Source organism: Ambystoma mexicanum, chromosome 11, assembly GCF_040938575.1.
Source record: "Ambystoma mexicanum isolate Mex_15411 chromosome 11, UKY_AmexF1_1, whole genome shotgun sequence".
Lineage (NCBI taxonomy): Eukaryota > Metazoa > Chordata > Amphibia > Caudata > Ambystomatidae > Ambystoma > Ambystoma mexicanum.
The window spans coordinates 1,094,226,926-1,094,245,508 of NC_090934.1; the positions used below are offsets into that span (position 1 = coordinate 1,094,226,926).

Consider the following 18,583-nt stretch of genomic DNA (forward strand, 5'->3'; position numbering starts at 1 on the left):
CTCTTACAATATTCCAACCTAGAGAGAACCAGAGCTTGGGAGACAGTGAGCTTCTGATGGGAGGAGAGGAAAGGCAGAGTACCTCTGAGGAGGTGCAGTAGGTCGTTGGACTTTTTAGAGACCTCAGAGATGTGGGCGGAGAAGGAACGTGTGGAGTGAAAGATGACTCTGACGTTCTTAGCCTTGCAGGTAGGGGGTAGGAGGAGGGCCCACGGAGGCCTGCCAGAGAGTGTGGAAAAGGATGGAGTTGGTGTGCCGATGAGGGGGATCTCAGTCTTGCTGGCATTCAGACAAAGATAATTGGCGGCACACCACTCTTGAATGGCAGTTGGGCAGTCCGAGGTGAGAGAGGGAGAGGACCACATTCCCATTTCCTTCGACATTGAGGACATAGGCCTTAAGTTGATTTCTTTCTTGGCCCATAATGGGGAACTCAGTTTGGTCGGCCCCCTAAAAATCTGACCCGCTGAGTTCCCCAATGTTCTGACGTATCCCCTTGGGATTTCAATACTTATCGGAAATCTCATTCCCTTTTCAATTCTCCTTTAAAAAATATTCTGACGACACGCAGATTGTTTTCAGCCACTCTGGTCACACTATCAACCCACATGCTATCGCAAAGATACATGATTGGATGATTGGCAACTGCCTCTGTCTCAATGAGTCAAATGGAAATCATCATCTTCTAATCTTCATTTCCCCCTACTTTCATTCTTCTAGCCTGCTACTTTGCAGGTCTAATCCGCCTTAATCCACTCTGCAAAAAATGTGGGTTTAGTCTTTGACAGAATACTAACATTTGTACCACAAATTCAGGAGATGAGGAAATCCCATTTCTTGCTAAACATCCACAAACGCTTCCTCTCATTCTTGAATCTTCCACAGAGAATGCAAGAGAGACAGCCAATGGTCTATCCTGCCTCGACTATTGCAATAGCTTATTTGTGGCGATTCCCCAGTTACTTATGCATCAGCTCCAGGTTATGCAAAAGAAGGTGGTCCGATTAACTTTACACCTCCAAACTTCAGGATCACATCTTGCCAGCCTTGATGGCTCTCAACTGACTCTCTGTTGCTGCCTCATCAATTTCAAGGTTCTATGCATCAGCTACAAAACCTTCTAGAACTCTGGCCCAACATACCAGAAGCTTAAGATCAATATCTATTGGACATCCAGGCTCTTCAGATCCTCGTCTGCTAAAACATTGTCATTGCAACTTTCAGAAGGAAGACATTTGGTGAAAGAAAACTAAATGCAGTTGTTGTCAAGCTATGGAATGGCTTCCCAATGGCCAAAGGATGTAGGGCCACTGCCTATGACCCTTTTTAAAAATAAAATCGGTTATTCCTCATATTTAATCTTCAACTACTGGTGTAATCTCTGTGCTCCTCCTATTTTTTAATTCCAGCACTCCCTTCCACCCTGCTTTCCCTCAATCTCCTCTCAATCCTTGCTGTTTTTCTATATTTCTAACACTTTATTTGTAATCTGGTCTCTTGTAGTTAACCTCACAATGATGCCACCACTGTCTATTGGACTCATCTATACTCCAATTTTCTGTGCCCTATTACCTGCACTTGTTTCTGAGGAACTGGTTATTTACTTCTCCCTCGCACTTATTGATCTAAACTGAAAGAAAATCTTGTCCTTAGATGTGATGAAGCGGATGGGACCGCAGCTGGCGTCGTACACAATGGCAATACATAAAATAAAAGTATCTGTTTAAAAATAAGATACCATAGCTTTTACACCAGTGTATTGGTGTGTGCTTGTGTATCCAAAATAAATGATTTTTCTTTTTGTTTAGGAAGTTTGAATTAAGTAATTCTGAATGTGCTTGATCTATGTTGCGTTTTTGTGCAGTTTAAGGATATGAAATACAATGCAGTACTAATGTTTTTTCTTCACAGGCGACTATATTCTTGAGACAAAACCAAAAGAAATCTCTGAAGTTCAACGACTGAACTATGAACAGGTATTAAATAATGTAGTGTGACATTTTGTAAGAATTAGGAACTCATATCTGGTGCTTATAAACATTTGATGTAGTATTGCATTGTGGTGTTTAAATTATGTTTTGAATTTCAGGCAGTGATGCAGCACAATGCCTGTTTTGGCAGAACCTGGTTATGGTCTGGGATTTTTTAAATATTTATTTAAGTTTTCTTTTTGTTGTCGTTAATATGTAATGTTAACAGGCCTTGTTTAACTTGTCTCGGAATGTCTCCAGCTTCCAAATATCCATAGGAGCTTCTGTCGCACTAGCCCCCTACAACATTTTGCCATCTGCAGAATAAGTCCATTGCAGAGCGCCTTCTGCTTCCGGGGGAGGGAGGGTAATGGGACAAAATTGATTTTAGCAGCTTCTTCAGTGCGTCTATCACTAACAAAATGTACAACCTGTGGGGAACGCAAGGCAACTACACAAGTCAAACTTAAACTAGGATTCTGCAGAACCTTATTCATTGTTGCATTAATTAGGGTTTAGGTGGAAAGAATGCTTAAGGGGAAACTCTAAAACTAAAGACTGACTTTATCAGGATGGGCTAAGTAAATGGTTCTCGGGTTATGCTCTTCTCAATATCTCAACTCAAGGTAATACCTAATCTTTAAAAGTCCTTTATCCTTGCTGCCACTCAATATTCTACAAGGAAAATGTTCAAATTAAGTGGCTAACAGAACGTTTTCAAACCTAGTCTTGAGAGTTTTATGCTCTGTGCTACCTTCAGCTAATGAACAAATGTGTCAAGTAAAAGTTCATAAACAACCATATCCTAATAAAAAATAGAATTGTTGCTTATGTGAGCAACAAGGTGTCTCACCCGCTAGTCCTCTGGATCTGTCATCCAGGTTGCCAGGACACGGCCATCGCTTTTGGATCCAGTTTCCGGGGGTAGGCCAGTGCGGCAGGATCACCTGGGTGAGGGGTCTTCGCGGACTGGGAGTTGGACACCTGATGGCGAGACGCGGTATCCCCCTCCCTGTAACATCTTTACCCCATTATACCCGGAAGATATTTGGGAACTTTATCCCCCCCGCCCCCTTCCCAAACACATTCATGTGGACCGCCCGCTCTGGGAGAAAACACTGTCACCCGAGCATTGTACCTTACATGGTGCACTACCATGGTCAGGCAAGGTCCAGCAAATACTGGTAACCATTCACACCTGACTTCCATTAATCTTTGCCACACGGTTAAAAGGCAGAGCACGAGAATACACTCTGAGTGAGGCAAAGCACACAAAGGAACAGCATTTTCTAGACAGCAGCTGAACGAGGGAAGAAAGACAGCAAACCTAGAAGGGTGCGCAAGGAGGGAGATACCCTTGTCCTTTCCGAGGAGAAACCGTTACTTTACAGTATCCTTCAGTTTAAAAGCCTAAGGCCAGAAAACCAGACTGAAGAATCCTGCATTGTGTCGGAGCTACCCGGGGCCCTCCTGCTTTGCTGACCGAGTCGGGGAGGAGCAGCAGCAGCCGCCGTGGTACTATCCTTGGCCACAGGATGAAAGCGGCGCCAGAGAGATCAACACAGCAGGTGAGTTGGGGAAACCGATGCAAGACCGGTCTGTGTTGAAGTCAAGGTTGCAAGTGGCAACATTGTATAAAGAGCGCAAGAATGAAGATTGGTAACGCGTGTGATGAGACGCTACAAAAGCTTTATTGCTGATGGATGTTTAACAGAGAAAGATACAATACCAGTGACGGAGACGGAGTGGTCTGGCAATGCGAATGTGCTCAATCAAAGGTCTCTGTGAAGTATCCAGCCAAGAAGTTGCAGAAGCGAAAGTAAAGGATGAGAATGAGAAAAGAAGTGAATCGAAGTGGTCCTGCGATGGTTTAAGCAAAATCCATTGCACAATCGAAAGTCTTAGTGAGATTACATGGTCCGAGCCTGAACAAGCAAGACCAATTGTGAACATTATGCTAAAGGGGTCTGAGCCCGAACAAGGGAGATCCATGGTCTGAGTCTGATCGAGGGAGACCAATTGTAAACCTTGTGTTAAAAGGGGGTCCAAGCCTAAAGGAGGGAGACCCATGATGAACAGTGGACCCGAGAACTTGTGAATGTTAAAATCCTGATAAGAAAGGAACTTTTGTGCTTGTTGATTACATCAGGCCCTCTGCCAAAAGAGATTGTTATTGGGAAAGACTTTGGCAGAAGGCCCTGATACCTATGCTTTGAACTGTATCCGCGTGGTAGAGAAGCATGAGTGTGTGCGAAGCCCGAGCTTGCCGCCTTGTCCCGTGCTGAAAACGTGGGCAAGGGAAGTCAACTGGTCAACTATCTGGACATATCCGTTCTTGAACACTTTTCTTTTTGCATACATTGTTGTCCCACACCGTTTGTATTTGGAAGTAAGGATTGTCAATAGGTTTATTAGTATAGGCCCTTTTATTTTGACAAACACCACTGGGACTGCAGTATTATTATTTGGTATGGTAATGTTTATTTGTAAGGTGCCTATACACAAGGCAAGCGTTTCAAAGCGCTAAAGGAGGGAGGGAAAAGGGGAGAAAAACAGTCATTCAGAGCCCCTGAGTTTCTGAACAATAACCAGTCTGCCAAGGTAGAGTAAGTGCATATGATACAATGAACTGTGTAGATAACAATAAATGGATCTGACAACGATTCTGCAGTTTTTCCAAGAGCAAAGAGGCGCCACCATGCAGGAGGGGAGACAGGGCGGAAAAGATAGACGCTCTTCAAGGCATGGTACGTTCAGATCGTGCAAGTTTGCAGACGGTACAGGTGAGGGAGGGGGGGACAAGTGCAGGAGAGGGGGGAATCCAGATTCGCCCAGTTGGTCAGAAACTGGGTATATGCTGAGAGATGCCATTCTCCAAGGGTAATAAACTGAGTGTAGTAGCTATGAGGCAAGTGCAGGCCCTGAGGCAAGTGCTGAAGGACTGGCTCTGAGGCACTCCCGGCAGCTGGTCGGCATGCTGTGAGGAAAAGGAGGGATAGAGCGATGAGAGTGGTTAGCAGGGTAGAGGGACAGAGAAGTAAGAGTAGAAGAGGAATGTTTTAAGGAGTTTCCGGAACTTAAGGAGATCCGGCTCAAGACGGAGGTTGGCAGGGAGGCTATTCCAGAGTGAGGCCCCTGCTGAGGATAAAGATCTCCCTCCAAATATTTGCTTCGAGAACCGGCTCACTCGCAGAAGGTTGGAGGTAGATGAGCGGAGTGCTCGGGAGGGACAGTATTTAGGAAGGCATCGGTCAAGATAGGTAGGTCCCAGGCTCCAGAAAGCCTTATGGACAATGCAGAGGGTCTTGAACTTGATCCTTGCAACCACAGGAAGCCAGTGGAGGGATTTCAGCGCCGGAGAGATGGGGTACATGGTTTTGAGGACAAGGAGAAGTCTTGCAGTTCTGTTCTGAATGAGTTGCAGAGGTCATAGAGCATAGGCAGGGAGGTTAAGAAAGAGGCTGTTGCAGTAGTCAAGCATTGAGAGAACCAAGTCTCTGGAGGAAGGTGAGAAAAGGAAGAATACCTCTTAGGAGATGCAGCTGGTAGTTGGACTTTTTAGAGATATCCGAAATGTGAGTGGAGAAGGAGAGAGTGGAGTCAAAGATGACCCCAAGGTTTTTTGCCTTGCATGTGGGTGCATGCGCAGGGCCAAGGGAGGCCGGCCAGAGTGAGTGGGAAAGCGGGAGCACGAGTCTCAATGAGAACGATCTCAGTCTTACTGGCGTTGAGGCAGAGGTAGTTTGCAGCACACCATGACTGAATCGCGGACACAGTTGGATATGAGCGAGGTCGTGGAGGTGGCTGAGGGTAGCCTGAAGGAGAGTTGCATGTCATCCTCATAACACCGGAAATTAGGTGTGAAACTGGCAATCTCCCAGTGGAGAACCAGGGGAAAGGTTAGAGCCCTGCGGGATGCTGCAGGTTGAAAGAGTGATAGTGGAGAGAAAGGAACCAAGTTTCACCTGGGGTGGGCAGTCGGACAGGAAGGAGGTTAACCACTTGATGTAGCTTGCTCCCTGTCCCTAGATTAAGGGTTAGATAGGCATTCAAACAATACATTGAAGTTCAATAAACACCCTTGAACTGTGATCACTTGTCTGTCTTAACTGTTTGATACCATGCCTTCCTTACACTTAGCTCACTCTGCACTTAGAACTGGTTCCTCCTGGACCTTGGTTTTATTCAGACTCCATGACGGGTTCCTACTTTGGACCTTGTCTCAATGCAGGACTCCAAACAGCCGTCGGTCACTCTCTCTCGCTTCCTCTCACACTCTTGCGTCCCCCCTCTCTCTCACTTCCCCCTCTCTTTCTCACTCCCCCCCTCTCTCTCTCTCTCTCTCTCTCTCTCTCTTTCATTCTTTCTTTCACTCTCTCTTTCTCTCTCTTTCACTCTTTCTCTCTCTCTTTCTCTCTCACTTTCTTTCTCTCTCTCTTTCTCTCTCTCTCTCTCTCTCTCTCTTCCATCTCTCTCTCTCTCTCTTCCATCTCTCTCTCTCTCTCTCTCTCTTCCATCTCTCTCTCTAGTTTCCTCCTCTGGATGTGGTGAAGGACTTCTGTGGCCTTCTGGGCAACCTGCATCTTCCAAGGCTTAAAAGCTCTCCAAGTCTCTTTCCAACCCTCCTCCACCCCCTTCTAGCATGGGAGCATGAGAAGGTACTTTTTGCTTTCTTCTGGTCCAAGAGATTGAATGAATTTGAATTTCCCAGCAGTTTTTTAAAATGTTTTTTTAGTTTTTAACCCATGAGGATGTGTGTTGTGCTCTTGTATCTGCTGGGGTTTGTTATACCTCCTATAAGCCTTAATCTGCCTCATTATTTGATTATTGGTTGAGAACAGTGGACCTCATTATGAGCATGGCGGTAGCCGTGCCTGTATGGCAGGCACGGTTACCGCCATGCTCGCTACCGGCCCCGCCACCCGTGATTGGCTAATAACCGGCCCATTACGAGATGAATGGGCCGGTAATTGCCCATTCACGGGTGGCGGTATTGCCGGGCTCCCGATCCCCATTCTGCTCCATAGGGCAGAATGGGGGTGGGGAACATGGTTGCACCGGCACCGTTTTCAACGGTGCTGGTGCAATCACAAGTTCTGCTAGTGGGTGCTGCACAGCCTGCCAGGTGAGACCTGGCAGGCTGTCGGGGACCCGCAAGCAGAACTCGTAATGCGGCAGGATGGTATGAACGGTGCCGGTGCCTTACCGGCACCGTTCATACCATTCTCACCACTATTATAATGAGGCCCAGTGTGGTTTATGGCTTTATAATCCTCTGCAGCACCATCTTGTAAGTCCATGGATTGTTTATGGCTCTTCACTGTTCCGTGGTCTTCCTACCTTGAGAGGTTTGTTCCGCTTGACGGCACACTTTGTTTCCATACAAAGTGTTCTGGGAACTGAATTCCTGAGGTTGAATTTGCAGCTGGGTTACACTCGGGATTTTTTTTTGTTTCTTTAGGACCCCTGGTGCATCTATTCAATATTGTGTCTTACGCGTGAGGCAAGCACACCGTGATTCCAGTGTCACAGAAGACAGTCCAAGTCATAGAGACAGTTTAAAAGATACAAAATAAAATTATTTTACATGCATATGATCAAATGAAGACTTTATACACAATCCCTTTACACCATTGCATATAAACCAGTCATCTCAATGTAGAACATCATTAAGTATTTTCAATAAATAATCAGAATATTTAACACCATAAAACATATTAAAATCATCCCATCTCATAAAGTAATCCCATAATTCCAGATTCATAAAACTTAAAACTTAATTCCCATATTTGCTTTAGAATTGCTCTCTAACAGATTTTAAACTCTCCCAATCAGTGAATAGATGCCTCATAGTTTATAATACAATTTCGCCACATAACCTACATGTGTGCTCATTGTGAGGAATTCCAGTCGATGTGCCCGTGATTTCAAAAGTAGCAACACAGTTAAACTTAATAGGCATATACTGCCTCACAATGCTGCAATCTGGATATACACATAGATATTTGGGTTTCCACATGTTCTTAAAATTCTTTACCACACATTTTGGTGGCTAAATCTACCAGAGTTTGCTCTCTATCCACAATCTTTAGAATGTTCTTTATCTGATGTTTGAACTTAGTAAATCGTGTTTGCATGATGCCTGCAGCTAAAATATTGGTCCAATACACTGTGATCCTATTGATCCATTCCAAACAGCTGTTGCGCATTGGCATTCCCCTCTTCAAATACATATTAATCTTATAAATAAATGCGTTTTGATCCATCTGTTAGTGATAATGTTATACTAATCATGGTTTCAACACTAGCAAGCCCGCATTCCAGCAGTATATATTCATTGGACATAGTCTTACGGAGCTTCCACACTTTCTTCAGGACATTGCCTTCAAGTCTCTTCAGGTGTTGTAGAAATGCATTCCCCCAAACCTCAACTCCTCAAAATGAGGGATCTGATTTTGGCCTGAAAGATGGTGAATATAGTTTCAGTAGAACAACCTCAATTTTTCCCAACAAATTTACTCAATGCACCCATTTGCTGGTTGACCTGGTCCCCAATGTAATTCCAATGGGCCCGCCAGGTTAGATGATAATCTATAATAACCCCCAAATATTTATACTGTGTGACTGCCTCAACCTGGTTCTCATTAATAGTCAAGCAATACTTTTTTTATTTTGTTATTGTTGCACTGCCTAAATTCCATGATCTTGGTCTTAACAACATTGATTTTCAGACCATTTAAAGTAGAATATTTTCCCCAGGCATTGAGCTTTTGTTTTAATCCATGATAACAACAATGTCATCAGCATATCCAAGCCAGCACATGCTGAGCCCACAATATTTAACCGCAAAGGTACCACGAACATCCAGAGCTTGCTGTAGATCCGTAAAACATAGGTTGAAAAGGGTGGGGTGAGTATACAGCCCTGCTTTACATCTCGACAGGTTGGCTACCATTTAGTTACTCGACCCTCACCATGTAATCGGATTCTTACACTAGTGTCTGTGTGAAGTTTGATGATCATAGATCACAATCCTTCACAGAATACCCAGTGCATTTAACTTAAACCATAGTCGGTCCCTTGGTATAGTATCAAAGGCCAATCTAAATTCGATAAATGCCATATATACTATCAGTTGTCGTCCATGCCAGGAGTGCTCAACTAAAGATGTTAATGTAATTAGATCACCGTTTGATTCAGAGAGATACTGTTGTCATTAGACGAGGCTGTAAGATCATTAAGCAACAGTTTGGCAAAAATTGTGGCGGGTACATCCAGCATTATTAACATCAGATATTTACACAGAGCTTCTACTGCCCTTTTTACAAACTAGCACAACGTTGCTATCTAACCGTGAACTGGGGAAGGTTTTAGTCTCACTGATGTTTACCATTACGTCAAACAATGCATTATTTGTGCCATTGTGTTTAGCGGCTCATGAATATTTCAGTGTTTTAATAATGTTGGTTAATTCAATAACTCTGGGCAAACCTCCCAATTTCTCATCACAATTCACAAGGTAAGGGATGTCCCCAACCTCTTTCCCTAAGACATTAGCAATATATACCTCCCATTCTGTGCACGAACAACCACCAATTGGAGACTTAGACTTAGAGGTGTTCGCATCCCTTATAACCTTCCAAAAACCCACTGTATTGCCATTCTTGGCACATGCTGCTAATATCGACCGCTTTTCCATATGCTGTTCCTTAAAGGATTTATGCACCCAGGAGTAATATGCATTTTTCAGGTCTTTTTTTAATGGCAGATTTAAGATACCAATTTTCCACCCTCCTCATTCCAGTCTCATGTTTATTAACTATGCACTTGATTTCATGTCTGAGTGTTTTCTTTTCTTCCTGTACTTTAGAGTCAAAGTGGTGTACATGTTTGGAACTGATATTACATGCAATATCCATCCTATTCCTTGTACATTCGACAATGACATGCTCACTTATATTATAAATTATCTTTTCATATCTAGTTATACAGGTCACATGATTAGTCCCAGAAACCTCATTCTCACCTATACATTTTGCCAGTTCAGTACTTGCTATTTCATTAGCCTTGCACCACCACAATAGCCATTCAATTGTAAAAACCTTTGAAGTATAGTACATATAGTAAATGTACCCAAAACATTCCTTTTTTTTATTGTACCGTTCGAACGGGTCTTGTCCAGATATGTTATCGGTACAGATATTGACATCGGAGGAGATTCTAGCATTAACATCCCCTCCAATGATCAAAGGACTACACATCCCCACTGCATCTAGAATGTCCTCCACTATTCTCATGATAGCACATGTTGGCATCCCTAGTTGGTGGGTCATATGCTGATGACCAATAAGCGATTTTCCATTGGAGGACCATTGTACATTTTGCTTACTAGGATACGTTCACTTCCAGTGCTTACTTTGCGTATACACTATTTATTGTTACTGCAGTAAGCAGGCCACCTTTTGGCCTGCCTATCAGTCTTTGAACAGCTGGTTCTAATATGGTTACAAAGCCATCTAATGCCAGGGGCTCAAAACACCAAGGTCCCGATTCATGGAATGATTTCCGTGGAAAATAAGGGGCTTGCGCATGAAATCGCACCAAGTGTCAGTTTTCCGATTCATGGAACACAATGCGCTGGGCTTACCAGGGACTTGCGAGGAATCCACGCCAGTCAAACACGTTACTGCGACACCACGAACACCTTGTGCAATGTGACTCCAAGCGAAGGCCCGCCCGTGTCTGCGCAGTGACCTAAAAAGGGGGCGGAAAACGTGGAATAGGGAACAAGTGAAAATATGGGCGTAACGAGGGAAGTACCACAGTAAAATCCTTGCAACGCCCATATGCGTGCTAAAAACCTGTATTCATGGATTTGAACAGGTCTCATTGGCATGCAGAAAAATAAGTGCAAATTGGGAAACATGTCCGCCACGGGATAGCTGGCGTAAGCGTCAACATGCACAAAAACAAATGCATAAAAATTCTGCACGATCAAACAACGCACGTATACAGCTACGATGAATGTACCATTTGTCGCAGCAGTGATCGTGGGACACCGCAGGAGGATGGCCAGGGCCCGGATTTTTCTACCTAGGGCCAGCCTTTTTCGGATGCCTGATGACCAGGTCTATGGCAAGTATAGGTTTCCACCTGATATCATATTAGACCTGGTCACAGAGTGGGAAGATGACCTTACATCACCCACCCTGTGCTCCCAAGCATTGAGCCCCTTGGAAAAGGGGCTCAATGTACTGCATTGTTTGGCCACTGGGACATTTCAGCGGACAACTGCCATAGTTGGGGGCATTTTACAGCCCACGCTGCCTACAACAGGTGTTGGTAATAACGACTGCATGCCCCTCAGTCCGCAGGCACATCTACATGCCCAGAACACCTGCAGAAAGGCAGGCTGTAGTCCAGGACTTTTATGGGGTAGCGCTCATCCCTAAAGTGCTTTAATGCACCCATGTGGCTATACGCCCACCTAGGGCTACAGAGCACATATATCGCAAGCACTGGCATTCCATCACTGTGCAGGTTGTATGTGATGCCAAGGGCATCATTACTTCTGTATATGCAAACTATCCAGGGTCCACCCAGGATAGTTTCATATTCAGAATGTCACCCCTACACCGGGCCCTGGAAGCTGGGAGGCATGGCAACACATGGCTCATTGGTGAGTATAAATGCCCGTGCCTACCCTCTGAGCACCTACATGATGAAGGCAATAAGGAACCCTGCCACACTGCTCCAGGTAAGATAACACAGCCGATATTGCAACTCTGGCCATAGTGGAGCGCACATTCGGAGTGCTCAAGTCATGTTTCCGCTCCCTTGACCACTCTGGTGGTGAGTTGCTATATGCAACACCACTAGTGTTCAGGATCATTGTGGCAGCATGTATCCTGCACAATGTTGCAACACTGCGTGGCGTACCTGTGGACATGCTGGTGCCCCCACATCCCCAACCACATGCACGCCTCTTGCGCATGGCAGGTCAAAGGGCACATGGAGAGCCTGCCCGTATGCAGCTTGTGGCTATATTTTTCACCTAAAATCCAACCCCTCAGGAGTGCACACAGCTCTGGCACATTCCAGGTGCCATTACATGACAAAGGGCCAATCTGTGCCCACCAAACCACCCTGAGAATGTGTCACTGGAAGTGCAACATTGCGTGCATCCCTTAGAACTAAAACTAATTTAATTTTGGGTTTCCAAAAGAAACACATAGAGGGAGTATGCCACTATCACCATGCCAAAATAGACATCAAATTGCCTGTGTGTCACATAAAATGTCCCATATGTCATGTGAAATCACCAGAGTGTGCTATGGTATGTAATGTCAAAGGAGATGTGTTATGTATTGGCCATTTATCTAAGTGTCTGAAAGCGCCCAAACATGTATGGAGCAAGTGCAAAAATAACACCTGCTCATACAGATCCATAATATTCTGGAAAGGAACAGTAAATGCATACCATACTATAAACAGTGGATGTAACAATGAATCTGTCACAGTGAATCATCATATTTTCACAAGTGCATCAATGTGCCATCATGCAGGGACCGAGGACAGGTTGGAACAGACGCTGTTCCTGCATCGTGCAATCAGAAGGCACAAGTGCACAGATGTTAAGAGGGGTGTGGTGTTCGGAGGGTGGCAACAAGTTCAGGGGTGGTTCAAGTGCAACCAGTCAGTGGATGGTCAGGTAAGTTCTGAGATGCAACTCTCTCGGATCATTCCCCAAGTGCAGTGATGACACTAGTCCATGTCACGGAGTCAACTGCCACACAAATAGCTGGGTTTCATAGGGGCGTGTGAGACCTTGAGGCACATCAAGCAGACAGTCATCAAGCCACTAGGACAAAAGGAATGGAGCACAGGGATTGCTTAGCAGGGAAGAGGGTGAGAGAAGGAAGAGTATAAGATGAAACACATGGGTAGTTCATGGAAAGTAAGGAAATGTGTCCCCAAACAGAGTGTGCCAGGATGGGTATCCCGGAGGTTGGTCCCTGCTGACGATTAAGATCCCCTTGAAAAAATCTCCATCAATAACTGGATCACCTGAAGGTCGGAGTAACATGATGAAATGGCTCTGGAGGGACAGCATTGAGGACTGAACATTAGCAGATAGGGAGTAAGCAGGCCTCACAAATCACAGTGCACAATGCATACTTCCTATGACCCGACGCTGAATGTCATGGCTAGCCAATGGAGGACAATCAGTGGCAGACAGATGTGGACCTTGGCTTTTACGTCAAGCATAATACTTGCGCCCTTGTCCCGGATGAATTACACAGGGTGTGGATTACAAGCATGGAGTTGGTGCAATAGGCAGTAGCACTAGTGTAGCCTGGCGAGTAACAGCACGTGTAAAATTGCACCTCTGCGTGATGTTGTGGAATTGTACATTAACTGTGTGCATCAAGACCTGCAAGTCGGACTCATTCACAATCACATGAATATGTAGCAGTCATGGAAGTGGGTAGTTGAACATCAGGGCAACATCCCTGCCTTGGAATGAGCGTGCATGGAGTGCGAACATGTAGAAAGGACTGAGTCAGTGGCACAAGTAGGCTGCAGTGGAGTCAATAGGGACATGCAATTTTGTAAGGTCATTTTGAGGTTACCAGCTCAGGATGGCTGGATGGCTTTGTGGCAGACCTGGTGAATAAGGGTGCCAGCGTGTCACTACGAACAGTGCTGAAGAGTACTCTGTCCTCATCATAGCAAATTAATCCTATTGAAATTGTTCCAAATATGCGTAGCACCAGACAAATTGATATGTCAAAGATGCATTGTAAAGGAATGGACATCTGCATGATGCCACATGTGGCGGCTGAAGTAGGGGAGAAGAAAGGACACAGTATGGGTTTCTCATGGAATATATTTACAGGAATTACATTAGGAAGTCCACTGTCCGTTCATGGATCATCAAAATGTGGATGGAATGCATCACTGTGTGAAAAGCAAATAAGACATCAAGGATGATAACAGCAGGGCATTATGAATGAATGGATGGATGTCACCATTCATTATTTGACCCTAGTGACTGTTGCTCCAGACTGTTACAATGCATACTGGTGTTCACGTACATCCACAAGAATGCCCTAATGGGTGTAAATTTGTGTGTGGACCAACCTCGCTATCAGTTCCTCCCGGAAGGCTATCAAGCTATTCACCAGTATGTTGGTGGTCAGAAAGGCGGTGCATATGTCATATTAGCAATGTTGTGCAGAAGTGAGTGCCTGATGGAGGATTGAAATGAAACACCGTAAAGGAGAGAATGCATAGATCAGCAAGCGCATTAGATCTAGAGGATACGTTTGCAATGATGCTTCTATATGAGCAGCTGTACACCAATAGGGATAACCCCTTCATGAACTTGTCAACTTGGTTGAGTCCTTCAGGGGAGACATGAGTGAATGAGGCGAATGAATAACGATGATGGTGAGTGTCAGGGTACGTTGAGGTGCGGAGGGTTGTGTATGAAGTGTCTCTCAGAAGTTGGTTCATTCAGTCACGTGTATTATCAAGACCAATGTTGTGCAAGTGCATAACAAAGGTACTGTGAAGATGGCCTAGGAGAATATACAGTGGATGTCTTCATAATGAATAATCCACTCACCTCTTGCTCCTCCGCCAGAACCCTGCTTAATTACACAAAGTACTCCTGCACACCGACGGGGGGGGGGGCTCAACGGTCAAGGGAAGACATAAGCCAACAACAACAAGCAAACATATAAAATCCTAAACATACAAATGCTGTTAAAAGTGCAGTGTAAACCACCAGAACATGGTCAATGCAGACTTCATTGTTATCGCATACCTATGGTGTAATGCTGTATCTATTCCAATGCCTCACCACCATGCACCCAGATGGGTTGCACTACAAGCTGCATACACCATGTTTCCACATGCCTGAGAAAAGGAAGAAAACCAATTAACAATACAAAACCTGAGGTGCCGTAAGACCAAAGAAGCCACGTACCAGCAGACATAGCAACATGTTAGTGGAATGACAATGCTGTAGCACACTAATAGTTGAACCATAAATTCGACCCAGCAAATCTGAGAAACATCCCTAATCCCACAAACCCTGATAGGGATCAGATGTGCCACTCATTAGACATGATAAAAGTTGAATGAGGCTCACCTCAGCTCAAACATCTGCCCCTGCCGCAGTCCACAAACTGTTGACCATGCTGCACACTCACAACCAACCATGAAAGGTGGACACGCAGTCAGAAAGCACAGTTAGCCTAATCAGTAAACGGTGTCCCCAGGAATCCATCAGATTAACAAGACCATAACCATCATTGGCATCACCCTTGGGTGAGTTATACAACCCTCGAGCAATAGTGACAGAGGTAAAGGTTAGGAAAGCCAGAGTGAACACACACAGTGCCCCATTCCCATGTAAACACCACTGAAGTGTCAGCAAATGCCATGCACTCGCCTGTCCATGGAACTCACCTGCCTTGCATACGATGCACACCATCGGGAGACGCTCTGCCTGCATGGAATGCAATGCAGCGTAATCGAACAAAATACATGGACATACATGATCACAGTTGGCACCAGAAAGAGAGTATTCATACAACACAAGAGTGCAGGAGCAACACAGGGTGACACATGGTGAATGGCGATGACATTGATTTGTACAGGAGTACACTGTACCACACCAGAGAGAGTGAATAACAAGAAAATGTCAGATCAAGGAGTCCATGGCCTGGTTTACCGATGTTCAAATAACATGCTGCACAGCACAGTCGGTGTGCTCATTGAGGTATCCACATAGGTAACTTACACAGTGACATGAGCTCCAATCAAATTACCACAACGCCATGTGAGCATCCAAAGGACATATAAGAGAACAGACACATGCAGCAAAGATGCCCAACAATGAAGCATGCCCAACATGCAAGACAGTGCAAATGCTTACCAAATAACTGTCTGGTTGTAAATCCCACATGACCATCACCAGTATGTGTGTTTCCTAATTTCTTAAAGGAAGGACATTGTCTGGTGGAGGGCATGAGGAGTGTGGACTTCGAATGGTGCAGAATGTCTCACCCGCTACAGCAGTCACCGCCACTTCACGGATTACTGGAACAACATGGACGAACATATTAAAACACCCATTGTGCAGTATAATTGACACAGCACACAAGTGCCATGGAAAAACAAAGCTACAATTACCTGCACATGCCATCCTGTGCACTCCCATGCAAACATGCTAGAGGACTTCACTAGGCATGCCTGCACCTACACCATTGCACATGTATAGTCCATGAGGAGTTAATGGCACACCTCAAGGGCAATCAATACAAAAAATAACTAAGACCACAACCAGGAAAGGGCAAAACAAAATGACATGCCAACATCTGGCCAGGGGGGTGGGGAAAAAAGAAAAGATATGTGCATCTTGGACTGGGGGGGGTTGAGGGCGATCAACCCCTGAGGGGGAGGGGCAGGGTGCACGTCACATGTGTGGATGTTGAAAAAAACAATTTGCTCCATGGGTTCATGGACTGCATGGCTATCAAGGATTGGGAGGGCTGTCGCAACATGAAGCCTCGGAGGTCTGCATACAACACCTCACGGGATGCACAGAGTTCCTCCAAGATGGTATGACTCAACAGTTGCATCTGCTGTTGGTACTGTGTATTGCGGGCTGCCTCTAGCACTTCCATTGAAGCTCTGAGGGTCAGAAACTCTTGCATCAGGGCTTCCCTGTGGGCCAGACCCTCTGCAAGCAGGGATGCCTGCAGAGACCTCGGTTTCCACCCGTCAGCTCCTGTTGCTGGCCTCCATGTGCAGCCTGTGTGAGCAGCATGTGGACCGCAATGCCTGCAGCTTGTGCTCTCCCTGTGTTTGTCGGGAGAACATGGTATTGGTCACCCTATCCATGCCCTGAGCCAACATCTCATAGGAAGCACCCTGTTGTTGTGCAACACGCAACATTGACTGCTCCCACACTGTCTCCCCAGCCACGACACGCCCACCACGTGTGTATGCCCCATGCCTGCTGGACCCAAGGGAGCATGGCCCTTGATGTGAAGCCGCTGTCTATGGATGTAGGACTGCATCTCACCCTTGGCCATATGTTCCAGGAAAGGAAGCCAATATTGTGGAGCGTGGCATTGCAGCCGTAACGACCACAGACAGATGTGGCAGCACGTGAGGGGACATGATGGCCCTGTTAGGGGACATGATGCCCTGCAGACGCACAGGCTACAACGGCTCCAACACTTGATGCACTCGCCTCCGACAACATAGAGGAATGGACATCCGGTTTGTCACCAGAGCTACTGGTATCCATGGAGTCGGACTCCAACTGAATAATTCCCCAGATGGGACTGTAGCACCAGTGGATTCTCATGGGCTGCCACAACACGTCCTCCACTCGTGCTCCCTTGGGGCTCAGGCTCCCGTTCCCCCTCTACCTCCTCCCCTGAATCTGGTGGCTCATCACCTGCACATGGACACATAAAGACATGAAGAATCATGTTAATTGCATACACTACATGCATTGTCATCACAATGCTCTCCTGCCACACATTGCCATGCATGTTAACATGTAATAATTTGCATACACACTATGTACAAAAGTCCCTGAGATCATGGCGTATGCAGGCTTGCCACAGTAAACTAAAACATGAAATTTGTGACTCATCAAGTTAATATGTAACATGACATTAATCTACAGGAGAAGATGTGCACAACTAATTACAGCCAAGTCCACTACAATTACATCTAACACCAGTGTACCACTGGCACACGGAGTGCACACAATGTGTAAATGCCCCGAGTGTGGTGTCCCAGGTATGTGATGTGGAGAGAGTGATGACATGTGCTGGGAGATAGGAAGAGGGGACAGTGACACACAAGAGGGACTGGGCCATGCACCCATGGGGGTGTGTTGAGTGTGGCAGGTCAACATGGATGACTTCAGACAAATATCTTACAAGGGGTTCAGTGCCATAGCTGCGGCAGGGAGTTGCAGTGTAGTAAAATGCTATGTCACTCACAATGTTCTGCCCGCTGACAGTGTTTATGGAAGGTATGGGTAGCATGAAACCACCTATGGGCATGTGTGGATGGAATTTCTACTACATGCAGTGCATCATTTGTAGCACATGCTTCAGACACAAGCACTTGACTGGCATAGCTGAGTCACTAACATCACTGCTAGATGCCACGTTGTGTTGGCATGCCGGAAATGTCTTTTAGTATCCGACGGCTGTGGATGACTACTGTCCCTAAGCCATGTTCAACCTACGTGCAGCACACAGGTTGTATGCACTCTGCAGTTCACTAAGCACGGTTCAGTACACCTTGACATGTTTCACCCATGGCGGTCCTACAAATGCAGGCACAAGTGCTACACAATCATACACATTTAATCTACATACACATATTCAGGATGCACATGCTTCATCACTCACCAGACGTTTCCTTGTAATCTGGCAGGCCTCCCATGCCTTGCAGCTGATCCACATGAATCAACTCGCTCATGGCCTCTTCATGTGGCATGAGATCCTGCTCATGTGGTGACCCACCTCCAGTCACCAGAGCAGAAGCGAGGTTGGCACCCAGCTTCGATT

General features: G+C 45.6%; 1 protein-coding gene across 3 annotated transcripts in view; it reads left to right on the forward strand.

Annotated features, from left to right (window-relative positions):
• MINDY2 (MINDY lysine 48 deubiquitinase 2) overlaps positions 1 to 18,583 on the forward strand; it is an 838,774-nt gene that overhangs the window by 223,392 nt on the left and 596,799 nt on the right. For all 3 annotated transcript variants that reach the window (XM_069624356.1, XM_069624357.1, XM_069624355.1), the window contains exon 3: positions 1,912 to 1,976. In XM_069624356.1, the coding sequence (XP_069480457.1) occupies positions 1,912 to 1,976 (65 nt within the window). The remainder of the gene's footprint in view (positions 1 to 1,911; positions 1,977 to 18,583) is intronic.